Consider the following 16804-nt stretch of genomic DNA (forward strand, 5'->3'; position numbering starts at 1 on the left):
GGCGCACAGCACCTTGGAGAGAGGTGCCGGTCCCGCGCTTGGGTTTGGGGCGCTCTACCTTGCGCACTGGGGCTCAAGGGTGTGTGCCAGGCCGCCGCCGAGGGGTCTGCTTGCTCCCTGCCCAGCCCCGAGGCGAGGCGAGCCAGCGTGGCGAGCCTCCTCCCTTCCCGCCCGGGCGGCCTGAGCCCGCGCCCGCTCCAGTTGCTGCAGCTGCAGCTGCTGGCGGCTGTGGGGATCGTAGGGCGCGCGCCGAAGAGGCTTGGGCGGCGAGGACCAGGACGAGGAGGAGCCGGAGGAGGCGAGGAGGAAGAACGAGAGCGGAGGCCGAGGAGGCTCAGCGGCGTGGCGACGCAGCTCAGAGATCCTGGGAGCATGGGCTGGCAGCGGCGGCGGCGGCCCGGGAGCTGGACGCGGTGAACCTGCCGCGGCCCGGCGCGCACAGAGGGGCGGCGAGCCGGAGCCGGGCGTAGCCGAGGGAGGAAGCCTGGTGCGGGGGCGTCCGGGCGGAGAGGGCTGATTATACATTATTAACGAGTTACCGCCTAATAAGCAAAGAGCGGCTCTTTAGCGGCGCGAGCCGAGAGGGCGGTGCGCGGGGAGGGGGGTGTCCCCAGCTGGAGCGCAGGGCACACGCGAGCGGCGCGGCGCCTAGGGCACCGGAGCCCGAGCGAAGAGCCGGGGCGGGCCCGGGGGCGGCGCGGACCCCTGGACGCGGGCGGCCTGCGGCTCCCCCTCGCTCTTGGCGCTCTGGGCCAGCGCGGCCCCGGGAGAGCGGGGCGCGGACCGCGGAGGGGGAGCTGCCCGCGCGCTCCATCCCCCTCCCCCCCCGCCCCGGGCGGGCGGGCCGGCGGCCAGGGGGAGGGCGGGCGGCAGAGGCTCGCTGTATATATCTCCGCGCACCCCGCCAGGCCGCGCACAGCACCCCGAGCCCAGGCGCCTCCCTGCCTCCCTGCCCCCCTCCCCGCGCTCCGCGGCGGCAGCGGCGGCAGCAGTAGCAGCAATATGGCTGTTGATGGGTGTTCGGGGTGGCGCTGGCCGCGGGAGGAGCTCCCCCGAGCCCCTGCGCCGGCTGCCCGTTGCTAGCTATGGCAAATGGTGGCGGCGGCGGCGGCGGCAGCAGCAGCGGCGGCGGCGGCGGCGGCGGCAGCAGCAGTCTTAGAATGAGTAGCAATATCCACGCCAACCATCTCAGCCTAGACGCGTCCTCCTCCTCCTCTTCCTCCTCTTCTTCTTCCTCCTCGTCTTCGGTCCACGAGCCCAAGATGGATGCGCTCATCATCCCGGTGACCATGGAGGTGCCGTGCGACAGCCGGGGCCAACGCATGTGGTGGGCTTTCCTGGCCTCCTCCATGGTGACTTTCTTCGGGGGCCTCTTCATTATCTTGCTCTGGCGGACGCTCAAGTACCTGTGGACCGTTTGCTGCCACTGCGGGGGCAAGACGAAGGTAACCGCGCGGCCCGGGCGTCCGCCCCCTGCGCCAGCCCCGCGGCTTCTCGGTGTTCCCTGCAGCCCATCTCCTAGCTCCACACGGCGCCGTGCCTCCCTCCATCCCTGCCTGCTTTTCTCTCGCCGCCTTCCCTTCCCTCCGCGCTCCCTGCGCCCTGGATTGGGGCAGCGGGTGGCGCGCCGGGGGTGAAGAGTTGCCCCCAACCGGTGCGCTCCGGGACGCGGACCCCCAATCCTGTCCCCTTGTTTATTGTAGGGTTGTTTGCGGCTGGGCCGGGGCCGGGGCCGGGGCCGGGGTCGGGGGCGCGCGCTGCTTGAGTGCCTTGGTGCGGGGTAGGGAGAGTCAACCCCACGGGCAGGGAGGAAGCTCGGGGCCGCTAGGTGCGTGTTCCGCACGGCTCACCTGCCGCGGCTCGGCTCCTTGAGGTGGGCAAGGGGGAGCACACAGCCCGCGCTTTAGAAACCTGTTGGTGAGATGAGTTTGTGGAGTCGGAAGAGAAAATCCTTTGGGCAAGGGAGAAAGTCTTTTGGACTAAGGAATCCCGGGAGAGGAATATGGCCAGAGGAAGTGAGGGATCTTGGAGGGGCTAGAGAAAGTTGGGGAGATCCAGCCCAGTTTTGGAGGCAACCCATGGAGGCTGCCAGTTTAGGAATGTAGCCAGGTCACAAACCTGATGTCACCTCCTCCTCCATCCCTTAGATTTTCTCGTGGAATATTCTCCCACCCCAAGTTTTTCGTTCTGTGTATTCTCGCTCCTGGGCATCCCCTTTAGGTCCCCGGAAATGCCACCAGCAACGCTGAGCTGGAGCGGGAGATCCGCCCGAAAGCTGGCAGAGACCGCGGTTTCACGCAGAGCCTCCTCCCTGACGCTTTTGAGGTGGCTGGATGTGGGCTTAAGCTATTCCTGGCACAGAGACGCCCACCAGCACCAAGGCTCACTACACTTCATGTATAGTTGCTAGGCTGACTGCCTGGTCTGTCCCTGTCTCCCTAGAGATGTCCTGGGGGCCCCCCCCCCCCCCCCCACTGGCTGAAGGTGAGGGATGGGGGCAGTTTTTCATTGAAAACTGCAGAATGAAAAAGAAAGAACTGGAAAAAAGAGTGGCCAAGCTGCTTTCTGTTTGAATAATTCCCATCCCAGGGGACTTCCCAGCGCCAACGTTTTCAGAGGGAGGGGTGGTCAAGGGGAAGAGGGCAACAGTGCACCTCCGAGTGTTCATGCCTTTTCTAGTAAAGTTAATCCAGAGGACCCCTCAAACTTCTACGGGGTACAGCAACTTGTACCAGCCTCCTTAGTTGCTATGGGAAGAAAAGGAAAGCAAGGGACTATGAGTGAAAGACCGGGGTGAACTGAAGCTCTCTCCTGATCATTAATTATACATTCTGTTGGGTGCTGGAGCTCAGCTGTGTTTTGTGGTAGCACATTTGTGTTTTGGAAAATACTGGTGTGTTGGAAATAAGGGAGAAAAATAAAAGCCATCATTCTCTTCCTCCCCTTCTTCCTCCTTCTCTAGATGTTGACCAGCCAGCTTTCTTTGCAGTTCCCTTCCCAGCCATAGAGGTTTCTCCTTACTTGACAAGGTGGAAAACCCACATTCCAGAGAAGCCCTCCGACTAAGCAAAATCCTAACTGTGAGGCCCCGAGACCATGCCCCTCGCCCAGTGCTCATCCTAACAAGCGCTGATTCACAGAGCCTTCTTACTGGCACTTCCCCTGCCCCCTACCTCCCGACACTCTTCAGCCCTGGGAGTCTTTCCCTTTACTGAGATTCAGCCTGCCCTGAGGCGAAAGGTGGCTCAGAGTTGGGTGCACCTCAGATGTTCTCTAGACTAAGTGATCTTGGTGAACTTTTTAACTGCCTCCTTATCCTTAAGGAACTGGGCAATCTGGATCATAATGAAAACTTTTTTCAGTGAGCCAGTTTTGGTGTTTGTGACTCGGGTTTTCAGCGCAGCTACTGAAGTCTTTCTACTCTAGAGGGTACATCAGTGCTGCTGCAGTGCCTGTGATGATGAAATGCAAATCTGATCGTTCCCATAAAGAATCTCTTTCCTAAATGGTGACCAAGCACAACTTCTGTCAGTTTTCTCAAGAAAGTAGGTTTTTGGCAATGATCATCAGAAAAAACAATCCCTAAATATTTGCCTATATTTTGTAGCTACAAGACCTGCTGAGTTGACGTAACTGGAAGTTTCAACAAAGAATCTACGTGGAACGAGAGATGCTTGCAGGTGGTTGGGAAGATGTGAGGCCAATGGAGAATAAGATCAGGTCACTTTTGATACCCTTAGTGTCCATTTTAAAACACACCCAGGATCTCTTAAAACCTGCCCTTTGATTTGCCTCATTAAACTGTGTGTAGCCAGCTCATTATACCCAATAATAGTAACTTAGGCTTTTTATAAGCTTTTTTTCTACCATTGAGGTCTGTATTTTTACTGCAGTCATAGTTTTGTGTCCTTCATTCTTTTTGCTTTCCAAGTATTTGATAATTGTAAAGACTCCGTATGGAAGAATGCACTTGGCTTGTTTGGAATAATTGTTTTAGTGCTGGGTTTCCCAGGCAAACCTAGCTGCTTCTCCCCTGAATTCTACCTCAGATGCGTTCACCCTCATCCTCCTTCAGCCCTAAAATGGTCTGGCTGGGAGGATGGCTGGTCTTTTTAGCATCTGAGATTCCATGGGAGGTGAGTTTCAGCAGGGAGCTCTGGATTCACAAGTGTTCAGCCGCTGAGACTGCACCGTCCTGTTTGATCACAGGCACCCGGAACTGGGGGTGTGCATGATGAGGCATCTCATCATTAGGACCTTTCGGCTCCAAATCTCAAATGGTGAATGACTTTCCTATTTTAAAAAGAATGGTGTGTGGATTTTTTTAGGAAATAAAGAAGCAAAATAATCACATTTCCCACCTGTTGGGAACTGGGCACAATCATTCCAGTACTGTGTTCTTCAAGTGTACTTTTTCACGTTCCTCTTTTTTTCTCTGTTGGGTTTCATCAGAGCTCTTTATTCACTTGGCCGTGATGTTTGAGGTCCAATCCAGTCACAGGCTGTAGTTAACAGGGAGCTACTCTGGCAGCTTGAATAAGGCCATGACCTTGAAGAAGTCATTTAACCTTTTGGTCTCTCTTTCCCTGTGTTTAAAATGTTGCGATTGAATTCTGTGAGTTTTAAGGTCCCTTCCTGCTCTATGGTTTAGTGTAGGAGAGTGGAAGGAGTTGAGGAAGTATGGGTAAAGTTTCTAGCTCAAAACGTGTTTTGCAATTCCTGTAGGAATTCAGCCTCGCAATGCCTATGTGTCTTTATTCCCATCTTCTCCTCTCCTTCTAGCACACAGTCTGCTTCTATTTAAATCTCTGGGGAGACTGAGGCCAGCTTTCTGATGGAGCTGTGGTTTGCTAAGGGGCCTGCCTGTGACTGGGCATGGACTCACTCCTGCTCTCAATTTGAGCTGTCCTCCTTGTATAGGTTTGGGCTTGATCGAGGCTGGTCTGCATGTGATGAATTCTTGAGGTATTATCTCCATGGCTGTGTCTGAGAAAACAACACATTTTCTCTGTCAGGTTTGTGACTAATATAAATATCAGATCCCAGTACGTCTTGGAAGTTACCCAGGGTCTGGCCTGATACATCCAATCAGGGCTGGTGCTTCAGTGTCTCAGAATTCTTGATTCCAGGTTGGCCCTGGGGCCTTATCTTGTTCTGGGAAATTGGCTACATTGGACGACCTTCAGATAATCCTTTTTGATCAGATCACTTAGGGTGGCCTTGGAGAAGTTCTCAGGTCTCAGTCTCAGGGGAGCTTGAACTCACCTGCCCTTGACCAGAGAGCTTTTGCTTCTCATTCCTGGCTCTCTTCATTGAGATGCACACTTTTAGTAGAGTCCCTGCAGTCAGACAGACCCAAGTGCAAATCGTGCACCTCACACTTATTAGCAGAGCGTCTTTGGCTGGCAGCCACTTCAAGCCTCGATCTCTTCATCTATAAAAAGAGCATGATGATGCTTACTTTGTAGGATTCTTATAAGGAGTGACAATAATGGGTATATAGCACCCAGCAAATGCCTGGCACTTAGTAGGTCTCCTGTAAATGGGAGCTACAATAGGTCCACAAGGTGATGAGTTTATTGTCTCTTTGATTCCTTGAACTCTTGGTATCAGTAGGGCACAGACTACAACAGATAGAACTTTTGAGCCAATAAGAACCTCTAGACCCTGAAGTCTACTGTCCTTGGGTCAAACAACCAGTTAGGGTCAGACTGAGATTTGGGCTCATGGCCTTTGGCTCTTGCAAAGCCAGAAGATTGGGGAGGACAGCCAAGGAAGGGTCCGTGGATGAGGGCCTGGCAGGATGGCTAGTATTGTGATGGTAGGGAAGTCAGTGGACAAGCATTGATGTTGTGGGGCTCCAGGAGCTGTAGACCTAGCAGAAATGAAAGGCTTCGTGGGCAAATGTAGCTGTCAAGGGTCCCTTGAGAAAGGACAAATTCCATCCCTCTTATCCCTGGCCCAGAGCTCCTAGACATGTCCCCAGTAATGTAACAGTTTCTTGGCCAGGATGCTCTCTACCTGGACCAGCTTTACCTTGACCGCCCCCAGAGCAATGTTTCCCAAAGTGTGTTCTGTGGAGCAGTTGCCCTTGAAGTTACCTTGTGAAAAAAAATTGAGAGTCATGGCATACCTGAGTGTCCCCTTGGAGGGTCCCATCAGAGGCTTGGAGAAGTCCTGCGGTAGAGAAATTGGTTTAACTGCTCGTGACTGTGTTCACTGTGAGCAGCCTTGCCTAGATGTCAAGCCTGCTGCGCATGCACTACCCAAGAGTCAGCCTGTGACCTTGGGCCAGGGCTTCACTGTTTTATGCCTCAGTCTCCTCGTCTGAAAATTGGGGATTGTAATAGAACACAGCCCTAGCGCTAGGTACTCTCATTAACCCCATCACGTAGCATTTCCTGGGAGGACACTGGATGACCGCAAGCCATGGGCTGGCCCTGCTCTAGGTACCCAGGGGCCTTTCCACACATGCATCAGGAAGAAAGGAAGAGGTGCCTTGGTGTTTGGCCTAGGGGAGAAGGGATTCCGAAGGGCAAGGCCAAGGAGGCACTGCACTAGAGTCTTCCTCCCTGGAAGGGGACGTTCTCTGGGTGCCTGGTTGCAGGGAGTAAGTGCTTGCTTTGAGCCTCTCTCTCTTACCAGGGCAAGAGAAGCCTGGTGCTGAAGCAAGCAGGATTGGATTGCAGTGCCAGGACATCCTTCCCAGAGTGGGCAGCAGGGGTGTCCCAGCTCACAGTGGCAGTGGTCGTGTGAACCTGAGAATCACAGCAGCCAACACCACCTTCCTGGGACTTCAGGGCCGGGGAGCCCCTGGAGGAACACCTCTGTGGTTCTGGTGAAAAGGACTGTGTGTGTGCTGTGATGCCGCAGCTCTTGGGGCCCTGCAGAGAACACTGGTCCTCATGGAGATGTGCCTGGGGGTCCCGCAAGATCACGCCTCCCTCAAGACCTTTGAAATTCCACAGCCTTTTTGTGCACAGCAAGGAGTGGATCAAGAGAGTCTCTGTTTTTGAAATGCTTTTTGAGTAGCTGGAATGCTGGCTCTGGGCACACGAGGAAGGAAACTTGGGGCCCCCACGTCAGAGTTAGGGTTGTCTTAGCACTCTGGGCCTAGGGCTCAGGAATGTCAATTAGGGTATCAGCCTCTACCTCTAAGGGCTGGAGAGAGCATCTAGTTCGTCTAGTCCTGGGGCTTCTCACACCTCAACATGCACATGAATCACTTGGGGAGTTATTAAAATGCAGATTCTGATTCAGAAGGTCCAGGCTGGGGCCTGAGATTCTGCATTTCTGACAAAGACACAGGTGATGCCGAGGCTGTGTAGGCCACGTTTTGAGTAGCAAGGAGCCGGTCCATTCCTCAGTCTCCAGGCAGTCCCTCCTGGAAGACGTGCCTATTTTTAAATATGGAAATTCCCAGCTCGTTAGCAGGAGGCGGATGTGCTGGGTCAGCCAGGTCAAGAAAACTGCTCAGGCCTCTCCTGTGCGGTTCAGTCTGGACGCATATTGCTAAAGCTCATTGTTCTGGCGCCTGCTCCCAAGGAACCCACGAGCACTGTAGGTTTGGAGTTGGGCTGTGGTGGCCAGTGCAGCATTTTGTGGATGTACAGAGTGTGGTCTGTCTTGCCAATCAACATGTGGGCTCTCTCGCGCGCCATTGGTCCTGCTGCAAGGGGTGAGGCTTTCCGAAGTCCAAATGGCAACTCAGCCAAACCACCTTCTTGCAAAATTAAAGGCTCGCGGTGTAGCCAGGGTTGCACTGTGGTGATGCTCCAGGAAGCCAGCTGCTGGCCACTCCCTCTGGAGTGTTTGAAGTCAGCAGGCAGCGAAACTGCCAGCCTGAGTTTCCATAGGGACCTGGGCGGGCCTTCCCAAAGGGAGGGTTCAACTTGAAAGGCTCAGGCCCCAGACTTCTTCACTGAGTGGGGAGAGACGTGTGGCCCTGTGCTGTGCAACCCTCCGGTTGTACTTCTCAAGAATTCCAGCAGATTGAAATTGAAAGTAGCTTCTTTTCTCGCCATAGCAAGGTTTTTCACAGTTCATACTGCCGAGGACTCTTTCCTTGAGATGTGCTTTTTATGTTGTTCCGTCATCAAAGAGGAGAACTTGGAATAAACTTCAGCCATTAGCATCTTCAGCAGCCACAATGAAGAAGGACTTAGCATAATGCCCAGAACAAGATGGGTTCTCAAATAAATCCTATGGTTATTGTTATCGTTGTTGTTTTGCTTTTATTACATAGTAAGTACATACTGTGTGCCGGAAACAGAGCTAGGTGAAAAATAAAACTGAGCTAGGAAAACAATAGACCCAGTTCTGACTTTTATTTGACAGGGTGGGAGGGAAAGAAACAGTTATCTTCTCATAGGTGTGCACATGTCTGGTGTCTGAGTGGAGGCGGCAGCTGAGTCACAGAAACACAAGTGCACATGTATGTTGGGAGGACCCTTTCCATAGTGCTTGGCTGAGGGGCTGGGTGGGAATGTAGTTAGTGCAAACACATTTTGGTGCTTTTTGCGGTAATTTGTTAGAAGCTATGGAGAAACTCTAGGTGAAAGGGATGGGCTTGATTTGGTGACAAAACGATATTTGAGTCATTCCTGGGTTTTAATTATTCACACCGCTCAGGTCTCTCTTGACCAGTGGATAACAAGGATTTAGTTCATGACAAGCTGGTGAGGTGAATGAGTCAGGCAGGGGAAGGAAGGGTAGCTTCGAAAGAATGGCTGCTTGAAAATGGAATTTGCCTTGTTTTCTGCGTGATTTGGTGATTGTCTTTGGGACATTATGTCTAATTGCCAATTTGGAAATGTGAGTCTCACTCCAGGTCAGGAGTGGATATACTTCACATTGTCAATCCAGCCTCCGAATCATCTCCCTCTAAGATCTTAGTACCTGTGTGACTAATGCTTCTTTACATGGCCCAAAGCCAAATTATTTAAAACATCTCATTTACTTTGTACTCTTTGTGCTGTTTCTTTGGCCTCCCCACCAGATTTTCTCAGGGACTGCTTCCTGTTGACTCTGGCATTTCAAAGGTAGTTAGCAGGGAAGCCTGTGTTCCTTTCTTCTCCCCTTCCTTCTGCTCTTCATCTTTTCCATTCCTTCCATTATTCCCTAGTGAGTCCTGCCAAGTCCAGGAGCAGAGGGACTGAAGTTTGCAGGTTAATGGATAGGGTCTGGATCTTACAAGTTGATAAGCACATGGAGTTACAAAGTCATGGTGGTGGAAGGGAGCTTTGGGGCCTGGGTCCTACTTCCTCCCCAGAGCCAGTGCTGGGAGCCCTCTGCTCCATTGCCAGAGGCGACGAGGGTGTTCATCATCTCCTGAGGTCACCATTCCATTGGAGACAAATCCGCCTTAGAATAAACAGAAAAACTTTCTCCTTGCACTAGCACCTCTTTGCTTCTGGTCTGTTTCCAGGACACACAGAACAAATCTTGATGAATGATAGATTTCAAATTCTAAATGCGGCCAAGGAAGGCCCAGAGCTGGGTAGTGTTTAGATGTTGGCAATGTTGTTGAGACGTAGAAGCCCTTAATTTAATTGCTCCCGTGCAGGCCACTTTTGTTTCCTGTCTCACGACTTCCAGTGTCCTCCTTGTCCTTAGGTGGTGAGGTTTTCTCTTGCCCCATTCCCTGAAGTTTGGAAAATGGCCCATTTTGGTGGTTGTTTCTGGTAGTCTGCCCTCTGAGAGCTGTTGGGTCTCGTCAGAAGCTGTGGGTGGAGGTTTTGACTGCCCCCGGGCCGTCATGTCACCTCTTCTTCACTGGCATGTGCCCCGGGTTTCCAGAGTTTTGCTTCCTTCACAGTTTAGTGCTGGGCTTGGCTGAGAGCAGATGTGATTTTGGGGCCATGCCAAGAACCCAGATGTGGAGTGTGATCCTTTGTTAGGATGCTGGAGTTGGACTCTGCTTTCTAGGTGTTGGCTCTCCCCAAAAGAGGAAGAAGATGTAGCGATCTTGGGCCTCTATCTGCATCACTTAAAGACAGCTGCTTCCTAGAATTGAGGTTGTCCCTCCCCACCGCTCATCTGTCTCTGCTCTTCTAGGCTTCTCTATATCACTGCTGACATTTCCTCTATTTTGTTGAGCAGAAAGAAACCAGAAAAGAAAAGAACATACAAGAGAATAAGGTGAGGGAGATGTTCACACAAAGAAAAATAGAATCTCTTTTCTGGGGGCTAGAGGTTGGATAAATATATAATTTGATGGATTTTGTTTTTAGTCTGTTCATCTTTGTCTTAATGAGTAAATCATGACAAATGACCTCACCCCCAAGGAGTGAAGCATTATACAAAGACCAGTGGAAAGAGTGATTTCACTTTTGAAGATTTTAGCTTTCCAAGTGAGAAGTTCTATCTAATTAATTGCTAATGGTGGCCTGTGTGGCTCTGTGGCCCTGATGCTAGGAGTTGTAAGGCTTTGTGGGGTCTTGTTTACGTGCGTGTTATATGGGGAGCAGAATTCTTCCTTTGCAAGACTTTGGAAAGTAGACCTTTTGTGGTTCTGGAAGGGGAAAAAGTGGGCACCCCACGAGCATCAAATGGAGAACTCAGAGCTGGGGGCTCTGAGGCTTGTAAGAAAGGTTCAGAAGATGAAAGGTTTATCCTAGTGCTGGGGTTTTTCAGGACTAGCATGAGCTGGCAGCAGCCGTATACATTGCTTTTCTTCTTTGTGTGTCTGGGAGCACTTTCCTTACAGTGCTCAGAGGAGTTGTTTTAGCTACACGTGAATTACAGCCACTTCTCCCCTGGATTGTGGCAACCACAGCTGGTCAGGTGGTAAGATTCCTGAATGGTATAGGAATGGTGTCTCTAGCTGAAACCACAGATATCAATGATTTGCTTCAGTCTTAAAAAAGAAATCCATTTCTTAAGTTCATACGCAACCCTATTTTCCTCATAATATTTCTTTTTCAATTTCAGTGTTTTACACTTTTGGCCTTCATCTTAAGTGCACTATGTGTTCATTGAACAAAATGAAGGCAATAGAGCGAGGTTAAAAAAAAGACACCTCACACCCACCAGGTGCTTTTTTTCCACAAAAACCCAGAAAACAACAAGTGTGGGCGAGGATGTGGAGAAACAGGAACCTTGTGCACTGTTAATGGGAATGTAAAATGATGCAGCCACTTTGGAAAATGGTATGGAGGTTCCTCAAAAAATTACAAACAGAATTAGCATATGATCCAGCCCTTCCACTTCTGTTTACATATCCAGAAGAAGATATTTGCACACCCGTGTTCATAGCAGCATTATTCATAGTAGCCAAAAGGTGGAAGCAGCCCAAATGTCCATCAATGGAAGAATGGATAAACAAAATGTGATATATACATGCAATGGAATATTATTCATCTTGAAAAATGAAGGAAATTCTGACATGGGCCACAACATGGATGAATCTTGAAGACATTATGCTAACTAAATTAAGCCAGACACAAAAGGAATACTGTATGATTCTACTCATGTGAGGCACCTAGAGTGGTCACATTCATAGAAAGAGAAGTAGAAGGGTGGTTGCCAGGGGCTAGGGGGTGGGGAATGGGGAGTTGCTGTTTAATAGGCATAGGGTTTCAGTTTTGCGAGATGAAAAAATGCACAACTATGTGAATATACTTAACACTACTGAACTGGACACTTAAAAATAGTTAAGATGGTAATTTTATGTCTGTTTTTCCACACTTAAAAAAAAAGAAAGTGGAAAAAAGTCCCTCCAAATCCTACTTCTGGGAGATGACCATCATCCTTGGGCACGTTTTCTTCCCAAGACACACTCTTCACCATGGTCCTCTCACTGGTTGGTGGGGCAGTTAATATTCGTCGTCCAAGGACTGGTAAGTGGCACTCCCATGAGAAGTTCCCAGGCTGGCCCTGTTTGGTTTAGATGGAATCCACACTGAGAGCAGAAGAACAGACAGAACAACCCTCTTTCTGCGCATAGAGTCTGGTTTAATGGCATCTATTCTTAGAGTGAAGTTAAAGGACTACTGGATTTTTGATTTGATGTATGAGTAGCTGTGGTATCTTAGGCATGTCATTGTCTCTGGGCCCCAGTTCTCACATATGTAACATGCTCTCTGCGTCAGTGATTTCAGTTTACAACCATGTCTTAAATCAGATTTCAAAGCTACCATTTTTATCCGATAAAGAACCCAAGACTAACTTATTCAAGGCGATGGCCAAGGGAGCAGTGCTGGTTCCACTATAAACCGCAAGAGTGAAGTTTGATTGACATGTCCCCAGAAATTCAATATTGACTTCGATGAGGTGGCGTATTTAAGTATTACATTCTCAGGACACAGGCCCCATTGGAAATATCATCATTTAAATTGTCACTTAAAAAAATTCTCAGAAATAGGTTTTTGTGACTCTACTGTTACTTCTAATGACAGCCACATCACTGTTGAGGTTTTAATTTTAATTTTTGCTGTGGGGGAAAGGTTAAAAACCTCTTTGATTATAGACTATAAATAGTGTCATATGATAGGCTGGCTTTGTTGAGGCTGGGCATAAAAAGAAACATTTGGTAAAAAGGGAGGTCGTGCAAGTCAACTTTGATGCTTTTCCTTAACTCGCCTCAGAAGGCAAGCCTGGAGTGAGACGGAGCTTCTCAGCTCTGCTGCATGGAGTGTTCCAGCCGCCGAAAGCAGGGGTAAGATGACCGGAGCTTCTGTGACAAAGGAGCGAGCGTCTGAAGGAATGATCCCCACACACTTAATAACTTCTGAAATACAATTTCCCCCAAATCAAGAGCAGCCAGTACATCAGAACTTACGGAAGAGTCTCTTAGGTTACATAACATCAATTAGCTGATGCTACTGGGGCTGTGTATTAAATTTTAACTTGTCACAAATACATTACATTAACAGTTCACATATCCGTAGTGTACCAGGTAGCTTTTTGGTGTTATTGAGTGAATTGGTGATTGTGTAGGACTTGACAAAGCCCAGACAAAAATATTTGTTAGATTTTTCTAATCGTAGTTTAACTTTTATTGGGGGGCTGCAGACAGCCTGCAAATATTTCTTGCAAAATAAACTAAAAATTTAGGCAGTAGTTTTTGTATCTGCAGTACTGAATAGTTGGTGTACGGCCATGAACCAGATATGACAGGGACTTTTAAAACTCAGGGCATCTTTTCACTTTCCAGTGGCAGGCAATGCAAGCACTGTATTTTTAATTGGTCCCTTTTTTAAGTCAGGAGCTGAAATGTTAGCATGCAAATCTCTCCTGAGTTGTATGGAAACTAATAAAATTGTGGAGGTTTCTGTTTGTGCTCCATGAACACAGAGTGTAATGAAACTGCAGTGGCTTCCTCTGGGATGATCCTGTTTACACGCCAGGCAGGGCTTTAAAATGATTTTAGTCGTGAGAAGAGAAACCAGCAAGTCAGGCCGGTCCTGTTCTTTCCTCCCTACCTCATGGGCGCCTCTTCACTTATGCGCCTCTTTACCTCCGGACCTCAGAAAGTACGAATTTAGAACAAAGACCTCTGATCTCTACTATAGCCTGTCCGCCACCCGTTTTAGAAAACAGCAGTTGATTCTCGAACACTCTCCTAGCCTCTCTGTCTCCCTCCGCAGGCGCTGCGCTGACCTCCACACTTGGTGGTGCTTTTGTTTGGGTGACTCTTTCTGTGTGACCTGGAGTAACTGGCTTCTTAGGAAAAAAATTAATAATAAACTTTTTCGAGTAGTTACTAAGCATTAAGCATTGTTTTAAGCTCCTCATGTTTATTATGTTATTCAATCCTCAAAACAATCCTCTGGAGTAAACAGTTTTGTAATCTCCATTTTATAAATTAGAGGACTGAGGCATAGAGAATAAATATATATATTTTTTTGGATAACAAAGTTTGAGTGCTTACTATGTGTCTGGTAGTATTTCTATGTATTATCTTATTTGATCCTCACAACAGCCCAGTGAATAGGTGGTATTATCACCCTCACTTTATAGATTAGGATGCTGAGGCACGAGAGGGTGAGTAACTCCCCCAGGGTCACCCAGTAGTGAGGGGCAGAGCCAGGTTTCAGTGCAGGCAGGCAGGCGTTGGAGCCCATGTGTCTAACCCCTGCACTGTGCATCTATAGTTACACCTCCTGTAGTGGTAAGTCAGCTCTGCTCAGCTCATCCCTGCCATGGAGCGAGGGAAACTTTGAGAACATAGATAGGACAGAAAAGAGGAGGTGGTGTATTGAGACTCATGTACCATGCCTGGATGAGATGTGAGATTCTTTGAACAAGTTCAAAGAATTCTGTACTATCAGGATAGAAACGAACATTAAGGGTTATCTAGTCCTTTTAACGTCTCTAAGTCCTGGTATTCCTTGCTGGAAAATGGGATAATCACTTTTTCTCTATCTGATAGTCAGATGTGCTGTGTGCAGTTGTGCAGGTTGCTCACTGCACAACTCTAGGGCTCCTATAAGATGAGATTCACATCAGATAATACCTAACTATACTTTATGAACGATGGCACATGTACCACATGTATGTGGAGGCACAGAATAAATATTGGGGCATTTTTCTGAGTATCAGTCTTCCTTGAAGTTTTGGATAAAAACACTATTTTTATTATAAAATAGTAAATTATTTTAGTTCCATTATTACATTATTCTTCCATTATTATATCTTCCATACATTATATCTTCCATTATTACATACATGGCAGATATTAGGAGCAGGATGCAGAATTCAAGCATATTTTTAAAAACTTGAGAGAGGGGTGTGTGTGTGCACGCACACATGGGCGCACACATGCAGGAAAGCATAGAGACGTGGAAAAGTTTGACATCCACCAGCAAAGTCTTCTTATTAAAGTATGGAGCTACACATCCTGATGTGGAACGATGATGCCTTAGTCTTCACATGCTGTTTGCTCATATCTCAAACTCTGAAACTGTTAATAAAAGAATGGGAATTCTATGAAAAGCAGATAAATATATCTGAATTCCCTGATCTGTTGTACATAAAGTGCATTTAGGGTGTGGGTGGGACACAGAATTCAGTCTGCACCCTCAGAAGAGGTGGTAGTAACTCCTTTGCTGGTTATGAATCTCCCCTTGCCTTAGGAAGGTTGGTTCGTTGCTCCTCTCCACCTCCACAGCCTGGAAATACGTTATTGTATCACAACACGGATTTCCTCCCAGACCGTTGGGCATTGAGGCCTTGTGTGTGCCAAGCCTCATGCCGGATCGTTTGGGCAGCAGGAGCTGGGTCAGTCGGTCCGCACAGCTTTGGAAGGGTGGCTGTGCCTTGCCCAGGGATGCAGAGTCGTGTAAGACATCGTTTCCTCTCTGGCAATGCCAGTAGCCACATCACATGAGTCCAGGGGCACCATTCACTCCATAGTCATGAACGAATTCCCTGGAATTGTGCAGTGCACAGCCCACATGTCCATATCGTGGTTTTTCTAGGCATCTAGCTGGGTTGATATAATATACTCACATGAGAAATTAAAAACACGGTGCAAGGCCCATAATTCTTAACGGCCAAATGAGTAAGAGAAGCACTAAGAACTTGAAATTCAGAAAAGGTGGAGAACACTGAGAATTGGTCAGAGGGGGTGGCTAGAGAGAGCCCAATGGGGAATGGGGTTGTGAAGGCAGACCCAGCCTGGTCATCCCTAGGCCCAGCCCCGAGGACAGACTGTTTCCATGACTCTGACCACTAAGTGGCTCCTGATGTGACATTGGAAGCCTCCCAGGTCCCCATACTTGTTTTGAGCACGAGCCTGTGAGATGGGTGAATGCTTGGGTGCCAGCCCGTGTGTGTCCCTAAGGCCTGTAGATGAGATATAACAGGACCCCAAGGATTTGGAAAAAGCTTCTCTGTTGTCAGCTGTGCTATTTTTAGGTCCCTCTCACGGCCCTGGCTGTCCCCAGGTGTTTGTCAGCAGAGCATCCTGTGTCTGCCTATGTGGAAAATGGCAGTCAGAGCCCAGGCCTGCCTAGTAGGCCACAGTAGTCTCACTACCAGGCCTGGTGACCAGGCTGAGTCTCTGAGCCTGGCAGGCTGCTGTGAGGGTCGTTGCATAACTGGCCTTTCTGCTGGTCGTGGTGCCTGCTGGTTCTGGGTGAGGAGGTTGAGCCAGAGCAAACAGGTCCACAGTCCACTGCCCCTCCCGAGCCCTGGTGCATTGGATTGGCTCACGGGCCCAGCAACAAGCTGGCACAGTCAGGAGCTGCTTTTGCTCCGAGCTGCCTGACCATTGCTGCAGAGTGCCCAGGCCTGAGTGACATACCTGTACTGGGAAGTGTGGAGATGGCCTGGCCTGGTCCACAAGTAGTCCAGATGTGGTGGAAGGCTGGGCGTGACCTAAGAAATGGCCCACTCCTTCTCTTCCACCCTCCACTTTGCCTCCCCCATCCTTCAAGGCTCAGCTCACTTGCTGGGAATGTCACCTTCCTGGGAAACCCACCTGAGTCAGATCTTGCTCTCTCCCCTGATACTCCCCACTGTTTGTCTTTTCCATCTCATGTGGAGATCATCCATCTGATGCTCCTTGTGGACAGGTCTGGTAGTTTTCCTATTTTGAACTCGTCCTGTGCCTGGCAGATGGTCCTGGAGAGCAGGCAGTGAGTGTTGGCTGATCAACACCAGTGTGGGAGCAGTCTTCAAAGAAGGCCCTCGATGAACCACAACTCCTGGTATTCTTGCTCTTGTGTGGTTCTCTCCTTTGAATCAGGGATGGCTCTGGGACTTGCTCATAACCAATAGAACATGGTGGGAGTGACACTGTGACTTCTGAGGCTCCGTCAGAAGGACCCTGCACCTTTCTCTTGGTCTCTTGGAACAC

At 49.5% G+C, this 16804-nt stretch overlaps 1 protein-coding gene across 6 annotated transcripts in view; it reads left to right on the forward strand.

Annotated features, from left to right (window-relative positions):
- The first annotated feature begins 293 nt into the window (after positions 1-293).
- KCNMA1 (potassium calcium-activated channel subfamily M alpha 1) overlaps positions 294-16804 on the forward strand; it is a 713595-nt gene continuing 697084 nt past the window's right edge. For 5 of the 6 annotated variants that reach the window (XM_046653011.1, XM_046653014.1, XM_046653010.1 and 2 more), the window contains exon 1: positions 294-1445. In XM_046653011.1, the coding sequence (XP_046508967.1) occupies positions 1086-1445 (360 nt within the window). In that variant the 5' untranslated portion in view covers positions 294-1085. The remainder of the gene's footprint in view (positions 1446-16804) is intronic. The other variant, XM_046653012.1, reaches the window with a different exon arrangement.

This window comes from Equus quagga, chromosome 2, assembly GCF_021613505.1.
Source record: "Equus quagga isolate Etosha38 chromosome 2, UCLA_HA_Equagga_1.0, whole genome shotgun sequence".
Classification (NCBI taxonomy): Eukaryota; Metazoa; Chordata; class Mammalia; order Perissodactyla; family Equidae; genus Equus; species Equus quagga.